This window comes from Abramis brama (genome assembly GCF_963993115.1).
Source record: "Abramis brama genome assembly, chromosome: 6".
Taxonomy (NCBI): Eukaryota; Metazoa; Chordata; class Actinopteri; order Cypriniformes; family Leuciscidae; genus Abramis; species Abramis brama.
Window position 1 is genome coordinate 23,131,547 of NC_139968.1, and position 23,362 is coordinate 23,154,908.

General features: G+C 35.1%; 1 protein-coding gene across 5 annotated transcripts in view; it reads left to right on the forward strand.

Annotated features, from left to right (window-relative positions):
* The window catches only part of eps15l1a (epidermal growth factor receptor pathway substrate 15-like 1a), a 29,195-nt gene extending 7,377 nt beyond the window's left edge, over nucleotides 1-21,818 (forward strand). Inside the window, exons 13-27 of one of the 5 annotated variants that reach the window (XM_084118067.1) lie at nucleotides 580-665; nucleotides 1,590-1,622; nucleotides 1,749-1,821; nucleotides 4,468-4,629; nucleotides 4,716-4,913; nucleotides 5,133-5,297; nucleotides 9,263-9,368; nucleotides 9,600-9,650; nucleotides 11,115-11,251; nucleotides 11,343-11,403; nucleotides 12,611-12,693; nucleotides 12,874-12,964; nucleotides 15,518-15,676; nucleotides 18,197-18,213; nucleotides 18,805-21,818. In XM_084118067.1, the coding sequence (XP_083974193.1) occupies nucleotides 580-665; nucleotides 1,590-1,622; nucleotides 1,749-1,821; nucleotides 4,468-4,629; nucleotides 4,716-4,913; nucleotides 5,133-5,297; nucleotides 9,263-9,368; nucleotides 9,600-9,650; nucleotides 11,115-11,251; nucleotides 11,343-11,403; nucleotides 12,611-12,693; nucleotides 12,874-12,964; nucleotides 15,518-15,676; nucleotides 18,197-18,213; nucleotides 18,805-18,951 (1,569 nt within the window). In that variant the 3' untranslated portion in view covers nucleotides 18,952-21,818. Of the gene's footprint in view, nucleotides 1-579; nucleotides 666-1,589; nucleotides 1,623-1,748; nucleotides 1,822-4,467; nucleotides 4,630-4,715; nucleotides 4,914-5,132; nucleotides 5,298-9,262; nucleotides 9,369-9,599; nucleotides 9,651-11,114; nucleotides 11,252-11,342; nucleotides 11,404-12,610; nucleotides 12,694-12,873; nucleotides 12,965-15,517; nucleotides 15,724-18,196; nucleotides 18,214-18,804 lie in introns of all 5 variants that reach the window. The other 4 variants (XM_084118066.1, XM_084118069.1, XM_084118068.1 and 1 more) reach the window with 4 other exon arrangements.
* Nucleotides 21,819-23,362: the final 1,544 nt, after the last annotated feature.

The following is a 23,362-nucleotide window of genomic DNA, read 5'->3' on the forward strand; positions in this document are numbered from 1 at the left end:
CTCTCTCTCTCTCTCTCTCTCTCTCTCTCTCTCTCTCTCTCTCTCTCTCTCTCTCTCTCTCACACGTTCTTTCATTACATGTATTTCCATTTCTTCAGTTAGGATTTCAAACCCTAAATATTTAATAGATGAAACTGTAGTCATTCACAATACATCAAGAGAGCCACTAACATCTTATCACGAACGCAACCCGAATATCTTACCAAACAATCTTCTGTTCCTTTTCATCCACGTTTCAATGCTGCTGATGTTTTATGCCGTTATTCGCTGGCTAAAATCAGGCAATAATGTTCAAGTTATGGGTAGGTAACGTTTAGAAAAAGACTGAACAAATGCTTTCAATGGTCTGTTAGCCGAGACGTTGAGTTGGAAAGCATTTGTGAGAGATCCAGTGCTGTGAAATGGTGCCGTGTCTTGACTTCCCCATGTTCTGAGCATCAGAGGTGGAAGACAAGCTCGTCTCTGCTCCCGTGTGGTGGCTCCTTGCTGTTCTCTACCCTTCTGTTTGTGTGGTGCTGTGTTTATGTGTGGTTCAAATGCATCAGGACTGACTTTCTGTGTTGGACCCCCCTCATACAGGACAGCTCCAGCTCTGTGGGATCAGGCGAGTTCACCGGGATTAAAGAACTGGACGATATAAGTCAGGAGATCGCACAGCTGCAGAGGTAATACAATACGCTGGCGTTTAAAGGTGCTCTGGGATAGATTTTAGCTGCCAAAAGAATAAAAGTTCACGTCATATGATTCATTATTTATTTTTTATTTTTTAATGCATTTTTTTACAACCAATGTCATTCCTTACTACTATTCAAAAAAACTTTTTTGTGGAAGATTTTTTTTTCGCCAAGGATACATAAAAAAATCAAATGTGTGTGTATATATATATATATATATGTGTGTGTATATATATATATATATATATATATATATATATAAAATTTCATTATTCTGTATTATAATTTAATCCTGAATATGTTAATTATAATTATATATATATGGACATTTTTCTATGTAAATCCATAAAAAAAGAAAAACCCAGATGGAAAACACTATTTTTAACTATTTCCCTTAGATACTGCGACAAAAAGCAGTGTGTATTACAATCACTGTGCGAAGTGTGAAGATTTTAAGTACTTTTTAATTAATTTTTTAAGGTAAAAATTGTGTATTGCTAAACAACTTGCTGTAAAGCAAATGAAATTTAAGCTTAGCCTCACAAAATCTTTGATTGTTTTTAAATTGCACTTGTAATTTCAATTTTTGTAGAGGCACACCTTTTTTTCTGCATTTTGCCTCCTCCCATTTTTGTTGTCCTCCATTTTTCTCAGTGGCCCACCACACCAAACCTAGTATATTTGTCCCTTCTGAACAGTTCCCCTATAGATGACCCTGAAATGACCCTCATGCTCACATGCACACTTCAAAGGAAGAGGAAAGGTACCTTGAAAGCTCTTGGTGGTGGATGAGTTTCCCTCTCCCTGACAAATCCTCATCTCACCCCCTTCCCCTCTTCACAGTGTCCATTTAATGTGTGTAGTTTTTTTTTTAAAGAAATCTCTTGTTTCACTTGCTTATTCATGCTGCCTCAGCACTCTTGCTTTCACACACTGGGATACACTCAGGTAAAACCCTCTCTTGGCTGTCACGGTTCTTGTTTTGTGTGTGAAGGAGGCCGGTATGAGGGATGTTTTCTAGTTGCCAACAGTTGATAAAGGTTTTCGCGTTTCTTTTTCAAATTATTTCAACAGAGAGAAATACACTTTGGAACAAGACATCAGAGAAACAGAGGAGGCCATCAGACACAAAACCACAGAGGTTCAGGTAAACCTGGCAGTGCAATTATTATTTAATTATTATGAATTGTTATTTTTATTAGTAATTAAAAAAATATACTGAAAGTATTGTGTGTGTGTGTGTGTGTGTGTGTGTGTGTGTGTGTGTGTGTGTATATATATATATATATATATAATATATATATATATATATTAGGGATGTGCAAAGCAGCCGGTATTTGTATCTGTATTTGTATTTGTTGAGGGGGGAAAAGTATTTGTATTTGTATTTGTATTTGTATTTGAGTAAAATTCTAAATAGGTGTAAAAATCCATATTTTTGCATTACACTTCTAATTTACGTTATAGTGTAAGTATTCTTTAATTATAATAATTATGGATATGCAATATTGGTTGATGTTTTTCCTTAAATCCAGCAATGAACATGTAACAACGAATGTCATTGAAAAAAATAATAATAACATAACAGCCATTACCTACGTTAACGTTACTCTGTCAACAGCCTTGTCTAAATTACCGAGCTAACAGAGCTACTAGTGTTGTCACGGTACCAAAATTTTAGTATTTGGTACCAATACCAGTGAAAATCCACGGTTCTCGGTACCAATTTTGGTACCAAAGCTTAATTTAGATTAAGTTTACATATATTAAAGTGTATCGGTTACAAAGATGGAAACTGTAGTATTAAAAACACTTTACAATAAGATTCCATTTGTTAGATAACATTAGATAAAATGACCTAACAATAAACAATAGTTAGGCCTATATACTGTCGTAATTATTCTCCTTGGGGTTAATTTAAAAATACATTTTTAAAATCAAAAGTTAACATTATTTATGTTAACATTATTTAATGCACAATGAATGAAGTGAACAAACATGACCAATCAAGTGTTTGTATTAAATAACATTCAAAACATTAATTAATGTTGTAAAAATATATTGTTCACTCAATGTGTTGATGTTAGACAACGCATTAAGTAATGTTAATGAATGGTATCTTATTGTAGTGTTACCAAACTATACAGGAGATACGTGTTTTATTTGACTTGACTGTACTTTTATTTAATCCAAAAACTGCATTCATATTTCATTTTAAACCTGCTAAGAGTTATCCAGCCAAGAATAAGACGAACTGCTTTTCTGACGGACTGATATTAATAACATAATGACGGCTTTTTATTTCATTTCTCATCTCCATAAATATAAAGCTAATGCAAGGGCTAGAAATCAATTAATTATTTGCTGATACTTCCTCGTCATCATGGAGAGCGCAGTTCGCACCGCTTTCTCCTTTCCACAAGCGCTTGCTCTCTGGTGGCGTCTGTCGTTGCTATGCAACCGCGCCGCTCATTTGAAATCTGCACGCGCAAAAAACGCGCTATGTGAACGGCCCCGTATGAAAACGTGACATTAGCCTAATCCAAAATATTTCCATATGTTGCTCTTTCCTCCTTTCTTATCAACAAGTGGATTTACAGCCACCACATCAGCAGCACCGCCGGTCAGGAAACGCAGCTTTTTGAAATAAAATTTTTCTTGTTCCCGAATACAAATATTTTTAAAGTATTTGTTCGAAATAAGTATTCGTAAAAAACACATTATTTGTGCCTTTCCGAATACCGTATTCGGGTTCGGCTCCACCCCTAATATATATGTATATATGTATGTGTATATGTATGTGTATATGTATGTGTATATGTATGTATATATGTGTGTGTGTGTGTATATGTATGTATACGTGTGTCTATGTAAATATGTTTTAATTTAATATAAATATTATTAAAATAAAGCATTATATTAATAATAAAATATATTTAAAGTACTAATATAATAGTATTTTATTATTATTCTATGATAAATATTTGAAAAATATACTTAAACTATTATTAATGTATTTAAAAGTAAAAATATTTTAAGGTAATTTATATAAGTATTTGCGTTATAATCAGGAAAATATACTTAAAGTATTATTAATATTTAAAGTAAAATGCATTTATAAATATTTTTTACTATTATATACTTCAATAATATTTATAATACAATACGATTATTTTGTCATTATTTATTGTTTTGTAATAATATTAATTATAAAATATACTTAAAGTATTAATATTTATGAGTAAATGCATTTATAAACATTTTAAATTTTTTTATAATTATAATAAAGATAATTATTGTACTATTATTATTTGTATTATAATTATATTAATTAACATTTATTACATTTTTGTAATACAATTTAAGTTATCTAATTTTTATAATTTTTATATGATAAGTATATTAAAATACACCTACTATTATTATTATTATTATTATTATATTTAAAAGTAATTTTAAGTATATTTTCCTAATTATAATACAACTAATATTTAACAGTAATATATTAATGTATTGTAAAAATACATTTATAAATAAATTTTACTATTATAAATATATTTAAACTAATCTTATATTATTATAAATATTGAAATTGTATTCATTGTTTTGTAATTATATTAATTATAAATATTATTTAATAAATTTGATCAATAATTTTTATAAACAAAAATAATGTGAAATGTATTATTAATGCACTATATTTAAAGGTATCTATTTTTTAAACGTTATTTCTTTTAACATGCACAAGTTATATGTTGGCTTCGTTGTTAACTGGATGCGGTTTGATTGACAGGAGATGCAGAATGACCTGGACCGAGAGGCGTCCAGCCTCCAGGAGCTTGAGGCCCAGAAGCAGGACGCTCAGGACCGGCTGGAGGAGATGGACCAGCAGAAGGCCAAGCTTGAAGACATGCTTAATGACGTACGGCAGAAGTGCCAGGAAGAATCGCAAATGGTGAGCGAAAACATACAAGACAATTTACTAGATCCTCAGATGACATGCCGATGAACGTTAAACCGATCAATACTATTTCTGTTCAGATCTCATCCCTGCAGAACCAGATCCATTCGCAGGAGTCGGACCTCCAGAGCCAAGAGGAAGAGCTGGGCCGGGCCAAGGCTGACCTGAACCGCCTGCAGCAGGAGGAAGCGCAGCTAGAGCAGAGTCTACAAGCTGGCAGGATTCAGCTAGAAACTATCATAAAATCTCTCAAAGCCACACAGGACGAGATCAACCAGGTTGTGCCTTTGGAACATTTGATGTATGAAACAAAAAGTGTACACTAGGGGGAGACAAACCTCTTAAGATGTCTGTTATTTCAAACGCTTTCATGCAAATTTGATAACCTAGGAAATTAGAAGGCAGACACCAGAAACTGATATATTTAATAATGTCAGAAGAATGTGCTAAGCATGTAAGTATGTAACAGATAAAGCTGATGTGTTTGCATGTTGCAGGCGCGGAGCAAACTCTCCCAGATCCAGGACAGCCAACACGAGATCAGTAAGAGCATTGAGCAGTACAGCAGCACCTTGAACGGGACCCACGGGGGCAGCATGACCAACCTGGCCGACATGAGCGAAGGCTTCCCAGAGAAGGAGAACGGAGGTTTCGGGGCCATGGTGAGATGTCTCTCTCTTGTTGTTGTTTGAGTTGGAAGTATTTATGGTCGTATTTTAAGCCTCTCTCAGAGCGTGAATGTCAATAAACTAAATTTGATTGTAAAACATTATTTCTATATTTATTTTTAGAATGCACAATACATCATAGTAGTAAGCATATTGCACAAGTTTGAATGTAAACCAAGTTGTATAGTATCGTACTAAATCCATGGGTTATTAATTGTAGTATCAAGCTAATATGCAAGGTCTGTACCTGTAAAAAATGTAGTTTTTTAAAATATTTATTTACATTATTGTTTTGTTAATACATATTTATATAAATATGTATTTGTAAGTACAATAAAAATGTTATGTTGTGTATATATATATATATATACACACACACACACACACACACTTTTATTTAAAAAAAAGAAATAATACAAAAATGTTTTTACTAGGGCTGTCAAAGTTAGCGCGTTAATAACGCGTTAACGCAAAATCATATTAACGGCACTAATTTTTTTAACGGGCGATTAACGCAGCGCATATTTTCTGTTTGACCCGTGGCCCAACCCCTAGTTGGAGAAATGGAGATACACAGTGTTGGCAACTTAGCGACATTGCAGACCCCTTTAGCGATTTTTTTTTTCCTTCAACAAAGCGCCCAAACCTTATTTAGTTTCTGAGAATCTACCGGTACCGCTGGTACTGCTCTCTCAGCACGCGCGCACGCGCCTCTCTCTCTCTCTCTCTCTCTCTCTCTCTCTCTCTCTCTCTCTCTCTCTCTCTCTGCGTCTCGCGCGGAGGAGCAGCGCTTTAATTCAGTTAAACAGATATTATGTTGCTTCAGGGACGTCGTTAGGCCTATTTTAGGGGGGCTGAAGCTACCCCAAAATGTTCCTAAGCCCCCCTAAATGATAATAAGAACAACAATAACAATTCGATTTATCAATAACCGTATCCTCATTCATATTTAGACGCAACAAATGATATATATCCAGCTACAAAAAATAGCCGAAAAGTCGGAAGTTGGAGAGCTGGCAACTCTCACGCATTCACCGTGAGACTCGCGCAATTGACACTTTTCACACGCTCTCACGCCACACATCCATTTTCTCACGCACAGAAAAATCGCGAAGCAAAGAGGACACGGAGACCGACAGACTAGACAGAGCAGGTTACTTTATGATATAAAAGAATCTCAACTCTCAGATTCTGTCAATTTTATTACGAAATTCAAACAATAAATACCGTTTTGGCGCTTGTAAATGTTACGTGACAGATCCCTAGCGCACGTGAACCGATCATCTCTAATAGTAAAAAAACACGAACACTGTTGAAAGATACAGTAGTAGGCTACAACTTACCGAAATGTATATTCCTCATAGGCCTACATAATATCGATCAATCAGTGTTTTTTATCAGCGTGAAGAGGTCAAGCTGGAGAACAATATGTTACATTTACCTCAGGAAAGCCATTTAATGAACATAATATAGGAAATAGCACGTAGCCTAGCTGGCAAGAAAAAAGTATTTTGCTAAATATGTGTTCTATATTACATAGGCCTATTTATTATATTTTTACTTATATCATTAAATAAAGTTGTTATTATAATAAAAAACATTATATTTAATTTGAGTTATTTTTAACCTTAAATAATACTACCATCTGATAGGGCTGTCTATGTTTACATTAGGTGAGTTGTTTTTTTCTTGAGAAAAATTAACGCCTATCTCGAGTACCTAATATTTATCCAAATGAGTCAATAATAAATCAAATCACAATAATTGAATTGAATTGAAATAATAAAAAAGTGTAGCTTACCAGAAATTGTACCATGCACCATAACATTAACATATCATTTTACACTTGAACCTGAAATGGGCACTTTTTGTGACAGCAACATTTTTGATCAAAGATGTGGCTTAACTTCAGAATTTGAACTAAAATCAGTATTCTTATGATTGCTCTGAACATTTCTGACTAAGTTCAACAAACATTAAATTACTTATTCATAAACTTAAAAAAAATAATTAATAAAAATTTAGACTAGGGTAACAGGGTTGAAGATGGTAACGGGGTTGAAGAGACAAATACAGCGACATATATACATGGTTGTTTTTTTACTCAAATTCACTGTAAGATTTTCTATAAACGCAAGTTACAAATACCCTGGGGGCTAAGCCCCCCCTGTCCTCCAAACCTAGTGACGTCCCTGTGTTGCTTCTCTAATTTTACAAATATACACGGATATTGTCTTTAGCTTATGTGTATTTGATTTCACCAGACGACGGCTCGATTATCAGAATTTTTGTGCAGATTAACGTCTTGGAAGGGAGAGCTGGTTATGTCTTAATGGGTCGCGTTTCAGTCACCATTTCAAATTCATTCCGTTGTTTGACAACAGAAACAGTAAAATATACTGAGAATTTAGCTTCATCAAAATGGGCACAGAGAGAGACAAACTACAATGTAATAATAAATGCTAAATGTACATTTGACTGCCCTGTCATGCAAAAATCTAAACATTTTTTTGTCAGTAAATTGCTCAGTGCAAAGAAAGAGAAGTAATGGGAACATGGTATTTCTTTGTTCTTTCTACATGTGTCTAATAGACATGAACAAGTTCTTTGAAAAAACATCTATGACCTTTGAAACATGTCTCGTCTTCATGCTCTATTGACTATGGTTTCAATAATAAACATACATTTGCATAAAGCATCTATATTTATCCATGCCCATGTTGATTAGAGTATTACAAACTTGAAAAGTATTAATTTAAGGTATATTTAGAACAAATAAAAAAAGTGCGATTAATCACGAGTTAACTCACGACAATCATGCGATTAATCGATTAAAAATTTTAATCGATTGACAGCCCTAGTTTTTACATATACATACATATATATATATATATATATATATATATATATATATATATATATATATACACACTATATATACAATATATATATACACACTATATATATATATATATATATATATATATATATATATACACACACACTATATATACAATATATATATACACACTATATATATATATATATATATATAGTGTGTATATATATATTGTATATATAGTGTGTGTGTGTATATATATATATATATATATATATATATATATATATATATATATATATATATATATATATATATATATATATATATATATATATATATATATATATATATATATAGTGTGTATATATATATTGTATATATAGTGTGTATATATATATATATATATATATATATATACACATACATATACATATACATATATATACATATGCAGTGTGTGTATTTATATATATATATGTGTGTATTTATTATTATTATTATTATTATTATTATTATTATTTTAAATATATTTAGAAAATATATAATAATAATAATAATAATAATGTAAAACATTTTATACACACACATTTGGTATTAATGTATTATTATTTATTATATAAATTATTACTATTTATTATAACTGACAACTCAACTTTTTTTATGATTATGTTCATGCTCATACTTTCTTACTAGCAAGCATGAACCTCACTACTCGCGTGATTGCAATTAAATTCCTGTTGACATTCTCTGGTTTCTGATGGAAAACTTGCTTGCTTTTCTTTCTGAATTATGCCTCGCATGCAAAGGTACAATTTGGAAACCCAGCACTGTCTGACCAACAGATCATCTTATGTTTTTTGGAACAGCCGAGGCTTAAACTGCAAAATGTAGGCACAAAATGACTGAAATTTATACTTCATTCTTATTTCAAGTATTTTTTTCTCCAATGAGTTAGTGAAAGAGAATATTTTCGGCTGGACCTCGAACACAGTGTTGGCCTACTTTGACAGTTTTTGGACTAAAGCTAGAATCAACTAAAAAATGAATGTGACAAGATTTCTACAATGTCTTCCAGAAAGGAAACGCATTGGCTAATGGTAATTTAAACTCATTACAGGAGGACCCTTTCAAAGTGAAGACCACTGTGTTCAACAGTGCCCCTCAGGAGATGCACACGGACCCCTTCCAGTCTGAAGACCCATTTAAAACAGACCCATTCAAAGGTTGGTTGTGTAATCGTTTAATCTTTATCTTTTAATCGGCTCAAATTAAATACGAAGGGTCTGGATGCTGTACTAACAGTTTAGTTGATTATTTAGGGTTCACCATGGCAATAAGTAAATTCATTCCTGTTTAATTTCAAATTCCACATTTGTGGGACCAAGCTTTTGTAGCCTTTGCGAAGTCTATTAACCGGATCTCCCTCTCTTTTTTTGTTGTTGTTGTTGTTGTAGGTGATCCGTTCCAGAATGACCCATTCTCAAAGCAGACCACCACAGTTGCAGGTATCCAGTTCAACAAAATGCATGAAGTGCATACAGTTTTACTTATATATATATATATATATATATATATATATATATATATATATATATATATCTCCATACATGTATATTAGTGCTGTCAAACTATAAAAAAAAATTATTTGCACATTTTTCTGTAATTCATTGTGATTAATCACATAACATTAAAGTTTATATTAAAGTAATATATTTTCATATTGTAAAAATACAGGTAATCTCCAAATTAATGTGGGAAACAACAAAGACAGTTATTTTAAATATTTGATCTAACAGGTAGGAATGGACAGGAATTGAATAAAGTTATAAGAAATAAATTGAATAAAATTTAATATAGATTAATCCTTATTAAAGCTACAAAAGTGATTCAGTCAAGAGCAGTGAGATTAATGTTTTACATTACATTAATGACAGACATCACAGCAGCGGGTTTGTCAGGGTGCGGTCACTTTAAGATCTGAAGCACATGACTCGTACTAATGCAGAGCAGAACTGTTGTGCGTTTGAATGAATATGTGTTTTGAGCGAATCAATCAGGTGATCTAATGATTCAGTGGCCCATTCATAAAGAGAGCCATTTACCTCAACCCTGAATGAAATTTTTAATCAGCCGTTTGAACGGATCGAATTAATGAATGACTCAACAACCTACTAATTTAGACGTTTACCACTAGTACTGTATCTACTGGCAGTTTTACTTTCTTATTTAAATAATATTTCAGATTTTTTATTAATAGTTTCCCCAAAAATTCTTTCTTTTGTGTAACGTATTTTGAAGAATATTGGTGACAACTCTTTTGGTCTATAAATATATCTAAATGTGCAGCCTCTGAAAAAAAGAAAAAAGCATGGCTGTTGTAGCCTAAAAGTTTGTGTTATACGTTCTATGGTGAATAAAATAAAATATTTCTTGCTAAAGCTACTTTTTGTAATGTCTATTTGATGCTTTTCTCATTTAACACTTTCTCATTTGACTTTAAATAATCTTTTGGGGGTAATTTTTCAGCCAAAGTTGATGTGCGATTAATTAGATAAAAGAAAATATATAATCGCTTGACAGCCCTAATAATAATATTAATTACATTTTAAATAAATGTGTATGTGCATAGCAATATAAATGAATTTAATAATGAATGAATTATGAAATGCCACTCATTGTTGATGCATGTAACGGTTCCCTTGCAAGAAAATGTTTAAAATGGAATATTTCATTTCTGTTTATGAAAGACACCACAGTTCTTGCACAAAGCTTCATGGTATTGAACATCATGTTCAGGTACCTTGGCACAGTTCCCCCTTAGTAATAAATTAGGTTTTCAGTTCCCCAACTCTCATCAAATGTGGGCTAAAGATAGAAACATGATAAGATGATATAATGTAGGCTAAATGATGATATTTGAATGCAGAAATGTCCCCTGGACAGTTACATTAAACTCTAAACTCTATCAGATCCTTTCGGCGGAGACCCTTTCAAAGAAGCCGACCCATTTAGGACCTCTTCTGAAGATTTCTTCAAGAAACCCTCAAAGCCTGACCCCTTCAGCAATGCCGATCCTTTTAGCAAAAGTGCCACTCTTCCTTCAAAGGTACCCAGAAAATCAACATCATCACATTAATCCCCTTCAGGTTTGAACTTTTGGCTTATGTCCCAACTATGACTTCTCTTCTGTTTTTTAGAGTCATCATTTCTCAAGTAACGACCCCTTCATCTCCACCAGCCCGAAACCAAAAGGCCCAGGTACTGTTTGCACGACGTCTCTCACTTACTCAGCTGAATCATATCATCCCTGCCACTCCCTTTCTTTGAAGATGCTGAGCGGAGATCAGCCTCTTAGTTTCTGCACACAACATTCTTGAACCTGTGATCTGGCATCAGCTCAAAAAATGGTTTGTTTTCACTCGCGAACGTCTTGAGGGACATGCTCAGTGTGCATTACACAACTCAAGATGCAACTTTTACACCTCGTGCCCACAGTGTCTTTTTTTTCGAAGACCACTCAGAGAACAATTCGAGAGTGCTTGTGTGAAGAAGCCGTCAAAAGAGTTCCCATGCAGTACGTCCGCTCGCGTGCCCTTTGGCTGCCCCAACCATGTGAAATTCCTCTGCAGTTTCAGTAAACAGTTAATGCAGCATTCGGTTGCAGCATTGTTGAACACTGAGGCGATGCCAGGAAATGCTCAGCACATTTTTTTTTTAAAACATTTTTTTTAAACCTGTGGGTTGAAGGCAAAAAAAAGAAAAGAGAAAACAAAGCAACTTGATGCTTGTCTCATTTTTGAATTTTTGAAATGGAAAATATATACGCCTAATTGATTGCTTCAGTATGCATCTTATTTTTTATTTTATTACTATTGTGATTAAGGGGAGGAGTGTATATTAACCACACTTATTGACTTAAATAATGAAATAAATGTCATTTTATTTATTAAATTAGATATTAGTCAGTAAAAGTCTTCAAATACTTCAGTGACCCATGACCATAATATTATATTTTTTTTAAATTCTCATTTAATACTTGAAGTATTTATTTGGCCACTTTTATTGGCTTATTTAAAAAAAAAAAAAAAATTGTGATTAAGATAAAAGTGGTCGAAAAATCAGTGACCTCGCCTTGAACTTTATTTTAAGTAATAAAAAAATAAATAAAAGGAAGTCCTATCGAGATCAAGTATCACTGAAGCAAATTACCACTTTTATTGACAGAGAAAAGTGGGAGCAGGATAAGAAATTTCATCTTTTTATTACAAATATGACCCTCAAATATATCTCAAAACATTTAAAAATGTCTAACGTAATATTTTTTTTTTTTTCATTTTCTTGGCTTTTAGTGCTATTACAGGCTGTTTTGAAATACATTTGGGACAAACTGTATGATACTTATTTCTGTGGACACATTTAACCATAGAAGATGCATGCTTCATTTGTTTTTCTCTGCCAATTCCAGATTTCTTTGGTACTCTGGACCCGTTCGGGAGCAGTACATTCGGCAGCAATAGCGGATTTGCAGACTTCAGCCAAATGTCGAAGGTAGTGAACAACTTTCATTTGTTATTTTTCCATCTTAAGCATATACTTTCTCACGTGTTTGCAGCTTGACATTTGTAAGATGTGGTTTTGATTGATTGTTCCACCCGTAATTTGCGTGGTTTGCACCTTATACCCTGATAACGTCCCTCTGCTTCTCCTTTCCACTGCGATTTAACACAGGGCTTCGTAGATGACCCCTTCAGTCGAAAACAAGACATGCCAGCCCTCCCGCCCAAGAAAAGCGTGCCGCCGCGGCCCAAACCACCCAGTGGTAAGCATTTAACCTTCATCTTGAGGCCCACAAACAAACGGTGACCCTTTTCAAAAAGTTTATATACATATCTAACCATAAAAGGTGATTAATCAAACTAGTTTTTAGTATCTCAAAGTAAATGATTACTAAAACTATACACAGCTGTTGTGCTGGGAACCTGGTGCAATAAACAAAATGTAGACAAAACAAGCAATCTAAACGAGCAACATGAAAGACCCGTCGAATGTTGTTTGGGTGGATCACTCTCTACGCTTTTGACGCTGATATTTAAGAAGAAAAATCTTCAAAGTGCAGCAGTAACATCTCTTTTGACTAGTTATTTGTTAGCAGTGAGAGTAAAACAGCTTTGAACAAAGTTGTTGACGTCTGCTCACACACGTTCACGTTTGGAAGCCTTGCAACTTCTGGCGAAACTGAATTTTGCCTGTCAATAATGGTATCTAAGACATCCTCGCTCTTCCTCCGTTGGTTGTCAACAGGAAATCGAGGTACAACCTTAATATTTTTTTTAGTTAAGCTTTTTAGTTTTTTAGTTTTCCAGTGCGCAGTGGCGTGTTCTTATCTCTGTCCCAACTCCAAAACGGTTCACAAACAAACCTGAATGGAAGGACACATTATCACTTGGAGAAAACGAAACCTGCGCTGTTTCCTCTCTGCAGTCGGCAGTTGGAGGAAAAGGCGAATCTGTGCTGCTCACTCTTTTTCTTTTCTTTTTTTTTTTTTCTGCAGCAACATTGTTTTTTTTTTTTGTTATCCTAGAAAACAAGGGAGTGCTTTCCTGGTGTAACCGAGGTTTAAAGTTGGGTATAGAGGTTAGAGAAAGAGGTTTGTTCGGTGTGCTCAGGGTGGTATAGCTAACATGCTTCGATGATCTGCGGTTAGCATGCACTGCCAGCACTGTTCGCTGATCTACACACCCCTCCCCACTTCCTGTGTGTGTGTGTGTTCACACACTCTAAGTGGGTAGTGTGGCCTAGCTGCCACAACTTTTCACACTTGAGTATTTGACATTTTAACCTTTTCATTCTCTTAAAACATATTTCGAACAATATAAGTGGCGTTAAATTATGTGTACCATAACATTTTGATATATACAGTATGTTTTGAGCAGTAACATGCTTAATGGCAATACTAACAAATTGAATAAAAATTAAAAGAAAACATGCAATAGACAAGCAGTATTTTGCTGATTAATTTAAAAAAAAAAAAAGGTCTGTAATTACTTGAATTTAAAATGCAAACCAAAATGTTTGTAAAATTGATTCTTTTATTTGTGTTAATGCACTATCATTAAAGAGCACTGCTTGTTTTTGACCTCTTTCCCCTCAGCAGGGTGGAGTCATTTTGTGGTTTAGTATTCCGTTTACTGACAGAAAGAAACTGATTGCTGGTCTGGTATAAAAACAGCCCTATTGAACATGCGGTTAACACCTTTAGAGGAACCAGCAACCAGTTTGAAGTTCTCACAAGCAAGTGAATGCCAGTCTCGGCAAATGGTGCAAGAGGGGGGAAAAAATAAGTATGCATAAGCAGTTTTTTTTATCTGAAGATCCTCACCGGTTTGTGATTACATTTCTTGCGCAAATCTCTAAAATAAGCAAATTGCTTGTGCAAAGATTCTGCTTTCCTATAAAATAAATAACAGAGTTCGAGCCATATTTAGTGCTCTTGTTGGGCGTGTTGAAAGAAACCGACATTTCAGTGTTGTTTTGAATCGAGATACCGCATCATACACGTTTGAACCACTGTGGGATTTTTGGTTGAGCTTGTGGAGAGATGTGCAAATGACAATTATTTGATGATTATTTATTTAATAATTCAATATTATTAAGAATTACACAACCATTCACAGGTTTTGGGTCGGTAAGATATTATACATGATAAGGCAGTATTTATTTGATCAAAAACAGTCATTATTGTGAAATAATATTACAATTTAAAATAACTTTTTTCTATTTTAATATATTTTTAAGAGGATTTATTCCTGTAATGCAAAGCTGAATTTTCAGCATCATTACTCCAGTCTTCAGTGTCACATGATACTTCAGAAATCATTCAAATATGCTGATTTACTGCTCAAGAAACATTTCTTTTTATTAATGTTGAAATGAAAATCTGATAATTGGAAAGTTCATAAAAAAACATTATTTATTTGAAATATATATTTTTTGTAACATTTAAATGTCTTTACTGTCACTTTTCATCAATTTAATGGGTCCTTGGGGATTGTATTACTATTTATATATTATTCATAATATACTTGTTTGAATTTTAAAATGTCTTAAAGTCATCAGACTGGTTTCTTCTGTGCTGTGAAGACCTGGGTTGGTAACCCAATTTTTGTAAATCTCATTTCAATTTTCTAAAGTTATTTCTATTATTATTATTTAGTGAATAAAGCAATCAGAGCTTATTTGACAGTTATTATGAAGTTATACAGTCAAGGATTTTAAACCCATGTAATTTCACCTAGCACAATGGAAATGAAATGCAACGGATGGTTTAGATGCTCTGTAAATCCTTTAAACGAAAATTGCTATTTCTCAACAGGTAAAAGCACTCCTGTAAACGTGCCGGGATCCGCAGATTCGGCCAAGACCAGCGATCCCTTCCAGCCCTTCAGTGCCGAGCCCGTCGATCCGTTTCAGAGTAAAAAGGGGGTTGGAGACCCGTTTAGTGGCAAAGACCCGTTTGCTCCATCTGCCTCAAGTAAAGCCTCTAAAGACTCTTCATTGGGTTTTGCTGACTTCAGCTCTGTAAGTTGAGCTTAGTGATACTCTTCTCTTGTCCGGTCCACTTGTTTCTTTCCAAAATCCAATTAAACCCAACCAACAATCCAAAAAAAAAAAAAAAGTGCTTTCTAGCGACCATCAGTGAGGTTTCCTAGAGCAGACCGCACCATTGGCTTCTGTACCGCTCAGTCTGTCGCCTTGTCCCGGCTACTCATTTATTTTCTTCCATGTCTGCAGTCCATCTATCTGTGATTAACTCACCAACGCACAGAATTTTGGATAATAAGCCCTAATCAAGCAGCCAGACATCTTTCTCTTTCAGTGACTCAAATGCAGTTGTTTGTGGTGCACATGGGTATGATGTCATGTGTCATTTTGCTAAGCACTTGCACGGGCTTGTGGGAAGAGGAGCAGTCGCTCTCAGTGAAACCAAGCGCCCTCAGCTAAGCTAATGTGGCTTCTCGCTGTTCTTCTGGGACTTTTTTATTAGCTTTGATGCAAATGTGTCTTGTTTTTTTGCGGAATGTATTTAAAATCAAGATGAGATACTATATAGTTTATGCGAATTTTAGTTTGATGGTAAAAATGTAGTATCTTGCAAAACAGGGGTTTAAAATCATATAGCAAATCATCAGATATTTTCATGTTTACTTGTAAAACGTCAGTGTTAATCATTAGAATCGATGTGAAAATGTCAGTATTTTTGCTTATTAGTTTGCATCTTAGAGGAACATGCATTTTCTCGAAACCCAAAAGATTGTTCTCTAAAAGCTTTTTGTACTAAAAGTTTTATGTCAGTGTTTTAGCTTTATTGTTTGCAAAATGGCTCCTAAAATGGCTCTCACTGGCTTCTAAAAGAAACCCGTTTCACTCGCGTCAGTGTTTGAAGCATAATCTGTGCCCAGTGTCGGTATTTTAAAATGTCATTAACACGAAAGTCTGTTAGCTAGAACAAAACGTCGGTGTCTGATGTCAGTATTGTCGGCTCTTTTTTTTTTTTTTTTTTTATCTGCAAAATGAACAATCTGATTGGCTCCTAAGAAGACTGTAAATTTTCTTGCAACCTGAAAGTTTGTTTGCTTAAACAACATCAGTGGTAGTGTAATCAAAAGCTGTGATGTCAGTATTTTCGTCTCCTATTTCGTTTAGTTTGTTTTACCGATGTGTCTTGTCTATTTTCGCCTGATGGTCCGTAAAGTTGAACCATCTGATCGTTTTCTAAAAGAAACGTAAATTTTCTTGCATCTCAAAAGTTTGTTAGCTTAAACAAACATTGGTGTTTGTATTATTAATCAAAGTTCCCAATATCAGTATTTTTGTTTCATGATCCTGCAGCTTTGATCCTCTGATTGGCCTTTATGAGAAACGTTAATTCCCTCGAGCAAATCGTTTATAGAATTGCCAATGTTAAAAAAAGCATGAAGTTATTTTGTTTACTTCCTTATATCAAGCAACTCAGCCTTCTAATGAAGTCCTCCTGAACCAACTTTGGTTCTCACCGTTCTCTTATCAGTCATCAGTTCATATTTCAAGAAGTGTGGGCAGATTGTATTAACACATCTGCCGTGTAGTCACACTTCCACAAGTTAGTGGAACAAGCGTAATCATCATTATCTTATCTCAACCTATGTGTTTTCAGCTCACATAAAAGTTGTTTTAGGAGGAGAATTGAATTCAAAGTATTCCCAAAAATGACTGGGGTCCATTTTCGAAGTTGATAAGAGGAGATCGTATGACGTGGGAAGTGTCAGTATCACTACTCAGCTCTCAGGCTGTTGTTTTCTGCGCATGGGATCAGTGTGCGCTCCATACTGCAAATCCGCTTTGATCCTAGTGTTTGACGTAGCATCATTTTCATTCGCCCTGCCTCCTGTCCTTAGTATCGCTTTGCATGACTTGGGTGCGATGGACCTGCTAAACCATCTCTGATTTACCATGTGACCAAAAACTCCCTGGAAGAACGATAATTGCATCATTTACAATGAAAATTATGATTTTTTTACTATAAATCCAGCTGTATTATTACTTTGTATATTCAAAAAATCAAGTTTTCAAGATTTATGAAAATGTTTCCCAACCCAAAAACTATTTTATATTTTTATTAAACCATTCATTTAAAACAAATTCTAATGTCATTTGTAGCTAGAGTTTATGTATGTGATATACTCCAGGGTGGTTTAGCAATGCTCTCATGCTCCTGCAGTCAGCTTAGTGTGCATGTTGTGTTGCATATAATATTACGCCTTTTTATCTATGTACACGATTTGAAAAAGCTTTGTAATGTCTTTTCCTTCTGTCATTTTCTTGCTGCATGAGATCAATGCACGTTCATGACATCATTCGCTATTAATGACCAATTAAAAAGGTCCATCATGAGTCATCAGTGGTAGTGGTCTGTTGGTGTCCAATCGGCATTTGTGTGCAGTTCGGTGGATGGTTGCGTGGTAGTTTGGTGTAAATCTCTTTTGTGTTTTTTAAATCCATTCCTCTCTTGCAGGAACTGAGCGAAATAAGGTAAGATCTGTCTGAACATGTGGTGAAACTGTATTTTGCTGTTATGCAATTTCAAATGAAGGTCACTGACAAAGAAATGTTCAAAATGAGTCATGCATGCTTAAATTTTTCATTTGTACACGCGTGAGATCAAACTGCACTTTTGATTTTTAATCTTTCATCAGCGGATATTAAGCAAATTGATTTCTGTACCATTATCAGCACGAACAGATCTGCAAAAATCAAAAGTTTCAAACGGTCTTCCATTGTTAGGACAAACAGAGGCATACCCCAAACTCACCTCATTGGTTGATTCAACGCCAGATGGATTGGTGTTGCTAATGGCACAGAAAGTACATGCTTAATGTTTTTTGATGACTTCTAATATCAAAACACTTTTTGGTAAAACGTGGCACAAAAAGATTATTATCTGTGTAGCTGTTTATATATATGCAAATATGTGTAATCTATGTACCAATTTAGTACATTTAAGCTGGATTTTTTTTAAAGCACTGTACCGATCAGTTCAGACCGCAACTTCACACCACTGTGCAATCCCCAATTTGGGACCGATGGGTCTTAATGTGGCGTGTTCCTGTTTTTCCGGCCCAGTTTGGTAATGAAGCCCAGCAGATGGAGTGGGCGAAGAGGGAAAGCGAGAGAGCGGAACGGGACCGGCTGAAGAGACTGCGCCAGCAGGAGCAGGAAGACCTGGAGCTGGCCATCGCTCTAAGCAAGGCCGAGATGTCCAACGCCTGACCGCCATCCCCTCAGATCCACCCTTTCTGTACACTACAGCGAAGATTGTGTGCGTGCGTGATGGACCAAGATTAAATACTTGCAAGTGGGACACAGTACCTGACAGTTTCAACCTCTATCCTTTTGTGTTCATGTGCAGGAGGGCGGCCTATGGTTTGTGAATCAGCTAACTCATTCTACATGCACTGCATTAACCTCTCAGATGGAGTATATAGTTTATTTAAAGTGTATTAGTGTGTGTGTGTGTTTGTGTGTGAATGTGCATCAACAGAGCCATGGACATTTAAAGACCATTATTGGTCTCTGCAGATCACTATCTCCACTGGTGGGGAAAAAAGGGACTGAAACCGTCAAGAAAGTTACGGTTTGATCCCGGTTCGTACCAGAAACTTGAATTACCGACGCTACGAGCCCTTGAGCAAGGCACTTAATTCCAGGTTTCTTCTTGAATTCAATCGCTGTAAGCATACTGTAAGTGGATTTGGATAAAAAGCATCTGTTAAATGATAACTTACTGGCCCTGGCTGTAGTCAGTATGGTACACACTGGAATTACAGCAGAGCCTGCAGACTAAACGTCTGTAGGGAGATCTTGACGTGACGGAAAGCTGAACAAATGACAGTGTGATTTCGAAAGCGTCGTTTAAGAGTTTGACTTGTTTTCTTTCACAGAACTGTTCAGATGAGAAGGATCATCAAAACTTCTACAACTGCACTGATTGTTTAAATATTTTTTATTTTATTTTACCATGTTAAAAGGTTTAGCTGGTTAACACCACTGCAGGACTCAACAGTAAGGTTTTTTGGGGTGCCTCATGACAAAGTTTATCCTAGAATTTATTTTATTTTCCTTTAAATGTTACATTCTCTTTAAAAAAAAAAAAAACGTGAGATTTTTTTTCTTTGCATTTCTGTCTATTCAATTCGTCTGTCTATCGGTTGTCGTATAATTTTATCGATCTATCGATTGTTTTATCGATTACTGTGTTCTATATATCATTCTATCTATTGTTCTTTCATACTATCGTTCAATTGATCTATTCTATCTCTTGTTTTATCTAAATGTACGTACAAAATCAACGATTTTTGGGGAAAAGGACTGCGAGTGACTTGCCAACTGGCCTGAAAGTCTTTCACACATGCAATCTAATGAGCCAGCCTTTTTGTTGAGTTCTGCACTATAGTGTAAAATTTGGTTGCATAAAACAAAAACAGATGCCACTATGAGGGAACTGACAATAAATTTTTCCGTTTAGATTTTCGTCGTCTTCAATTCGTTACTAAGTGTGTTTCGGCATAATACGTGGCATAGTGATATCATTTTTGCTTGAATGTGAAACGCATTTTTTTTTTTTCTTTAAATGCGAACATCTGCCGAACGGATTTAAATGTTAAAATGTCAGGAGTACTAAACCCCTGTTGGTAGCTAAAAGCACAAATTAGCCAAAATAGATTAATGCGACGATGTGAACTTTGTGAATTCATGCGCAGTAGATTCCTTTAAAAAACTGGCAATTGTTGTTGTCATTTACTGCTTGCTTTGCCCTAACTTTTAGTCAGCATTGAATTTGACTTGGTACTTCCTGGCACATTTCAAACCTGTGTTTTTGTACGATTGAATTATCGTACTACGTAATATCAACGTTTTTTTAACGTACCATCTGCTGTTCTTTAACAGTAGACTGTTTTACTGGTACTATTACCACGTTTTATCCGTGAATGATCTGTATTCATTCATCCAACCTCGAATCATTGGAATAGCTGTGTCTTCGGTTTGAATCTGTAATGTGGTTGGTCATTACAGGTCGAATTTTTCTGCGTGATGATTGATGCTCATGTCCAACATTGTGGACACAAATGTGTAATGTTAAGACGAACAACTGTGACATATCCCAGTACACTGCTAACTTTCAGCTACGTCATCTTTCTGTTTTTTTTTTTTTTAGTTCCTCTTTTTTTTTTTTCTTTACTCCCAATTAGCTTGTGTTGTTTTGACCGCAAATAGCTGCTTGACACTCCCTGATCATTTTAGTGTCACACTAAACAGTGTTACTTTGTCTTATTTAAAATGTATTAGATGGAGCCTAGCTCACATTGAAACTCGTGCGGTGGTTTTGAACCCTGGTTTATCTGATTCCAGTTCTACACTAATCTTCAACCGTACGTCTTCAAGACTGGAATCGAAAGCCAGTGTGTCTCAGACACAGATAACGTCAGTTTTTGGCCTATGAAGGTTTTTTTTGACGTAATGAAGGCAAGTGTGTTATTCATATACTGGGGGCTTTGGTCCCGGCTTTTTTGCCTTCTACTGTTACAAAAATAAATAAACAAGATAACCGAACCATTCAAATAAAAAAAAAATAATCGCAAACATTTTGTTAGCGCTCCTTTTATGCTGTATTTGTCCTTTATACCTCCATTGTGCAATAGTTTGTATATTTTATTTGTTGTAATACCTGTACATTCATTTAATGTTTTCATATCCTGTTTTATTATCCATGTTTTTTTTCTCTTTTTAAAGAAAAAAGAAAGTGAATATTTTTTTAGTGACTGTCATAATTTTGGGCTTACGTCCCATAAAACTCGAGCTGAATGCATTCCTTTTTGGCCTGCCTTTAACCCCTCGCCTGTGTAGATAAGACCGATATTAACCCGATAGAGAAATGCATAAGATTATACATAAACCATGTATATTATGTGTTATATTTGTCCTATGAAACATGAGTAACTGCACATGTGTAACTCTAAACATTTTAAGGATTTCAGACTGCATTGATAGTGATTAGTGATGCTTGGATTCCTTTGGAAATGTTCATGCTCCGTATGTTGTCCCTTGATTTCACAGAATAAACAAAAGATAACATTTCAGACGCATGTATACGTCACTCTATTCAATTCACATGTGTTTGTCTCAAATGGTGTAATGTATAACCAGAAACCCTAAAATTTATTCGGACACTTAAAAATGTGTAAATGTCACTTTGTTGACATTTTACTTTGTCACTTTTGTCTGTCTGTCTTTGTTTGTGTTTATAGTAATCTCACATACTTAGCCAAATGTAACTGCACCTTAAGTAAAAACGTGTCCATAGTTAAATCCTCTGTGAACTTGAAGGGAACTGACTTCACACTCCAGACCAGTTAAAATTGTAATGAAAATCGCTTGGAAAAATGTTCTAGCATCATTTGTTTGCTGATGCCACTTGGTTTGATGTTTGTCAGTGTCTTTCATACAAATTAAGCGTGACTTTTAAAAAACTTGTTGGGGTCATTATTTTTGGGTTAAATTGTGTCAGCATTTGTTTTTCTCAGTAGGCCCAAGGTGCAACGGTAGGGCAAATTCTTGTATAATACTGCATATTAAATTGCTTTATTGTATCTACTAAAGTCAGAAATCCAATCTGAATGCAAAAAGACTGAGTCATACTTGTAAAGCTACTAGTTTCTTGAGGTCTTCCTTGTAGCCCAGTGGAAACTATCCTGGAACATGAGAACCTGCACACAGAATGTTAACTGTAACAGGAAATTCCGAGAATTGGTATTTACTTAGTTTTGTGTGCTTGTGAACTTTAGTATCAAAACGCGCCAAAGAGCCTCCCAGAAATGACTCCCTATGTTTATTCCACATGCCTCATTAGTTATTTTAGTTTTGTTGGGAATGCTTGACATTTCTAATAACTTGTTTATGAAAAACATCTTTGACCCTTGTAAATGCATATCTTGCTTACATAAGCAGGGAGTTTCTGGGAATAATGGCTATGTCAAGTGAGACGGTCCAGGTGTGCCAATAATGCTCTTGTGTTTTACCAGAGCAAGGTGAGTATGTTAAATGCGACACACATGTACATGTTGAAGGTCTGGATGGGGTCATCATGGTAACAAGATCCTCAGTGCGCTCTCACTTGGTTGATTGGATTCGAGGGGACCCTTTCACGGACTTGAGCGTATTGACAGCTGGCTGGGAAATGTTGGCCTGCTCCAGCGCCAAAAAATTGCTCGGAACGGGTATTGATTTAAATCAGCGCGTTGACTAATCGGACCTCGATCTGCTCGTGAAGAGCTCCAGACCCAGGCTGGATTTTGTGTATTTAATCAGCTGGGCCTGGGCCAGGAAGCAAGGGCTCTCCACCGAGTAATGCTGCCCTGGGGATGTTGCGGTGCACTGACGGACACTCTTCTGCACTCCACCAGGACCGTCAGCAGAGGTATGCTGGGAAATGTAAGCCAGATGGCCACTTTCCATTATGTTGTCACACAAATGTGGTTTTTCTTCAACCATGGGGATTATCATTTTTCTGTCTTTGTTTTGTTGGTGCTGAGGTGATTTTGAGGAACTGACATATAATGTTATTGCCTCCCGATGCAGCTATTCGCCTGGATTTTGATGGTTTGTCCCAAGTTGGCGCAAATGA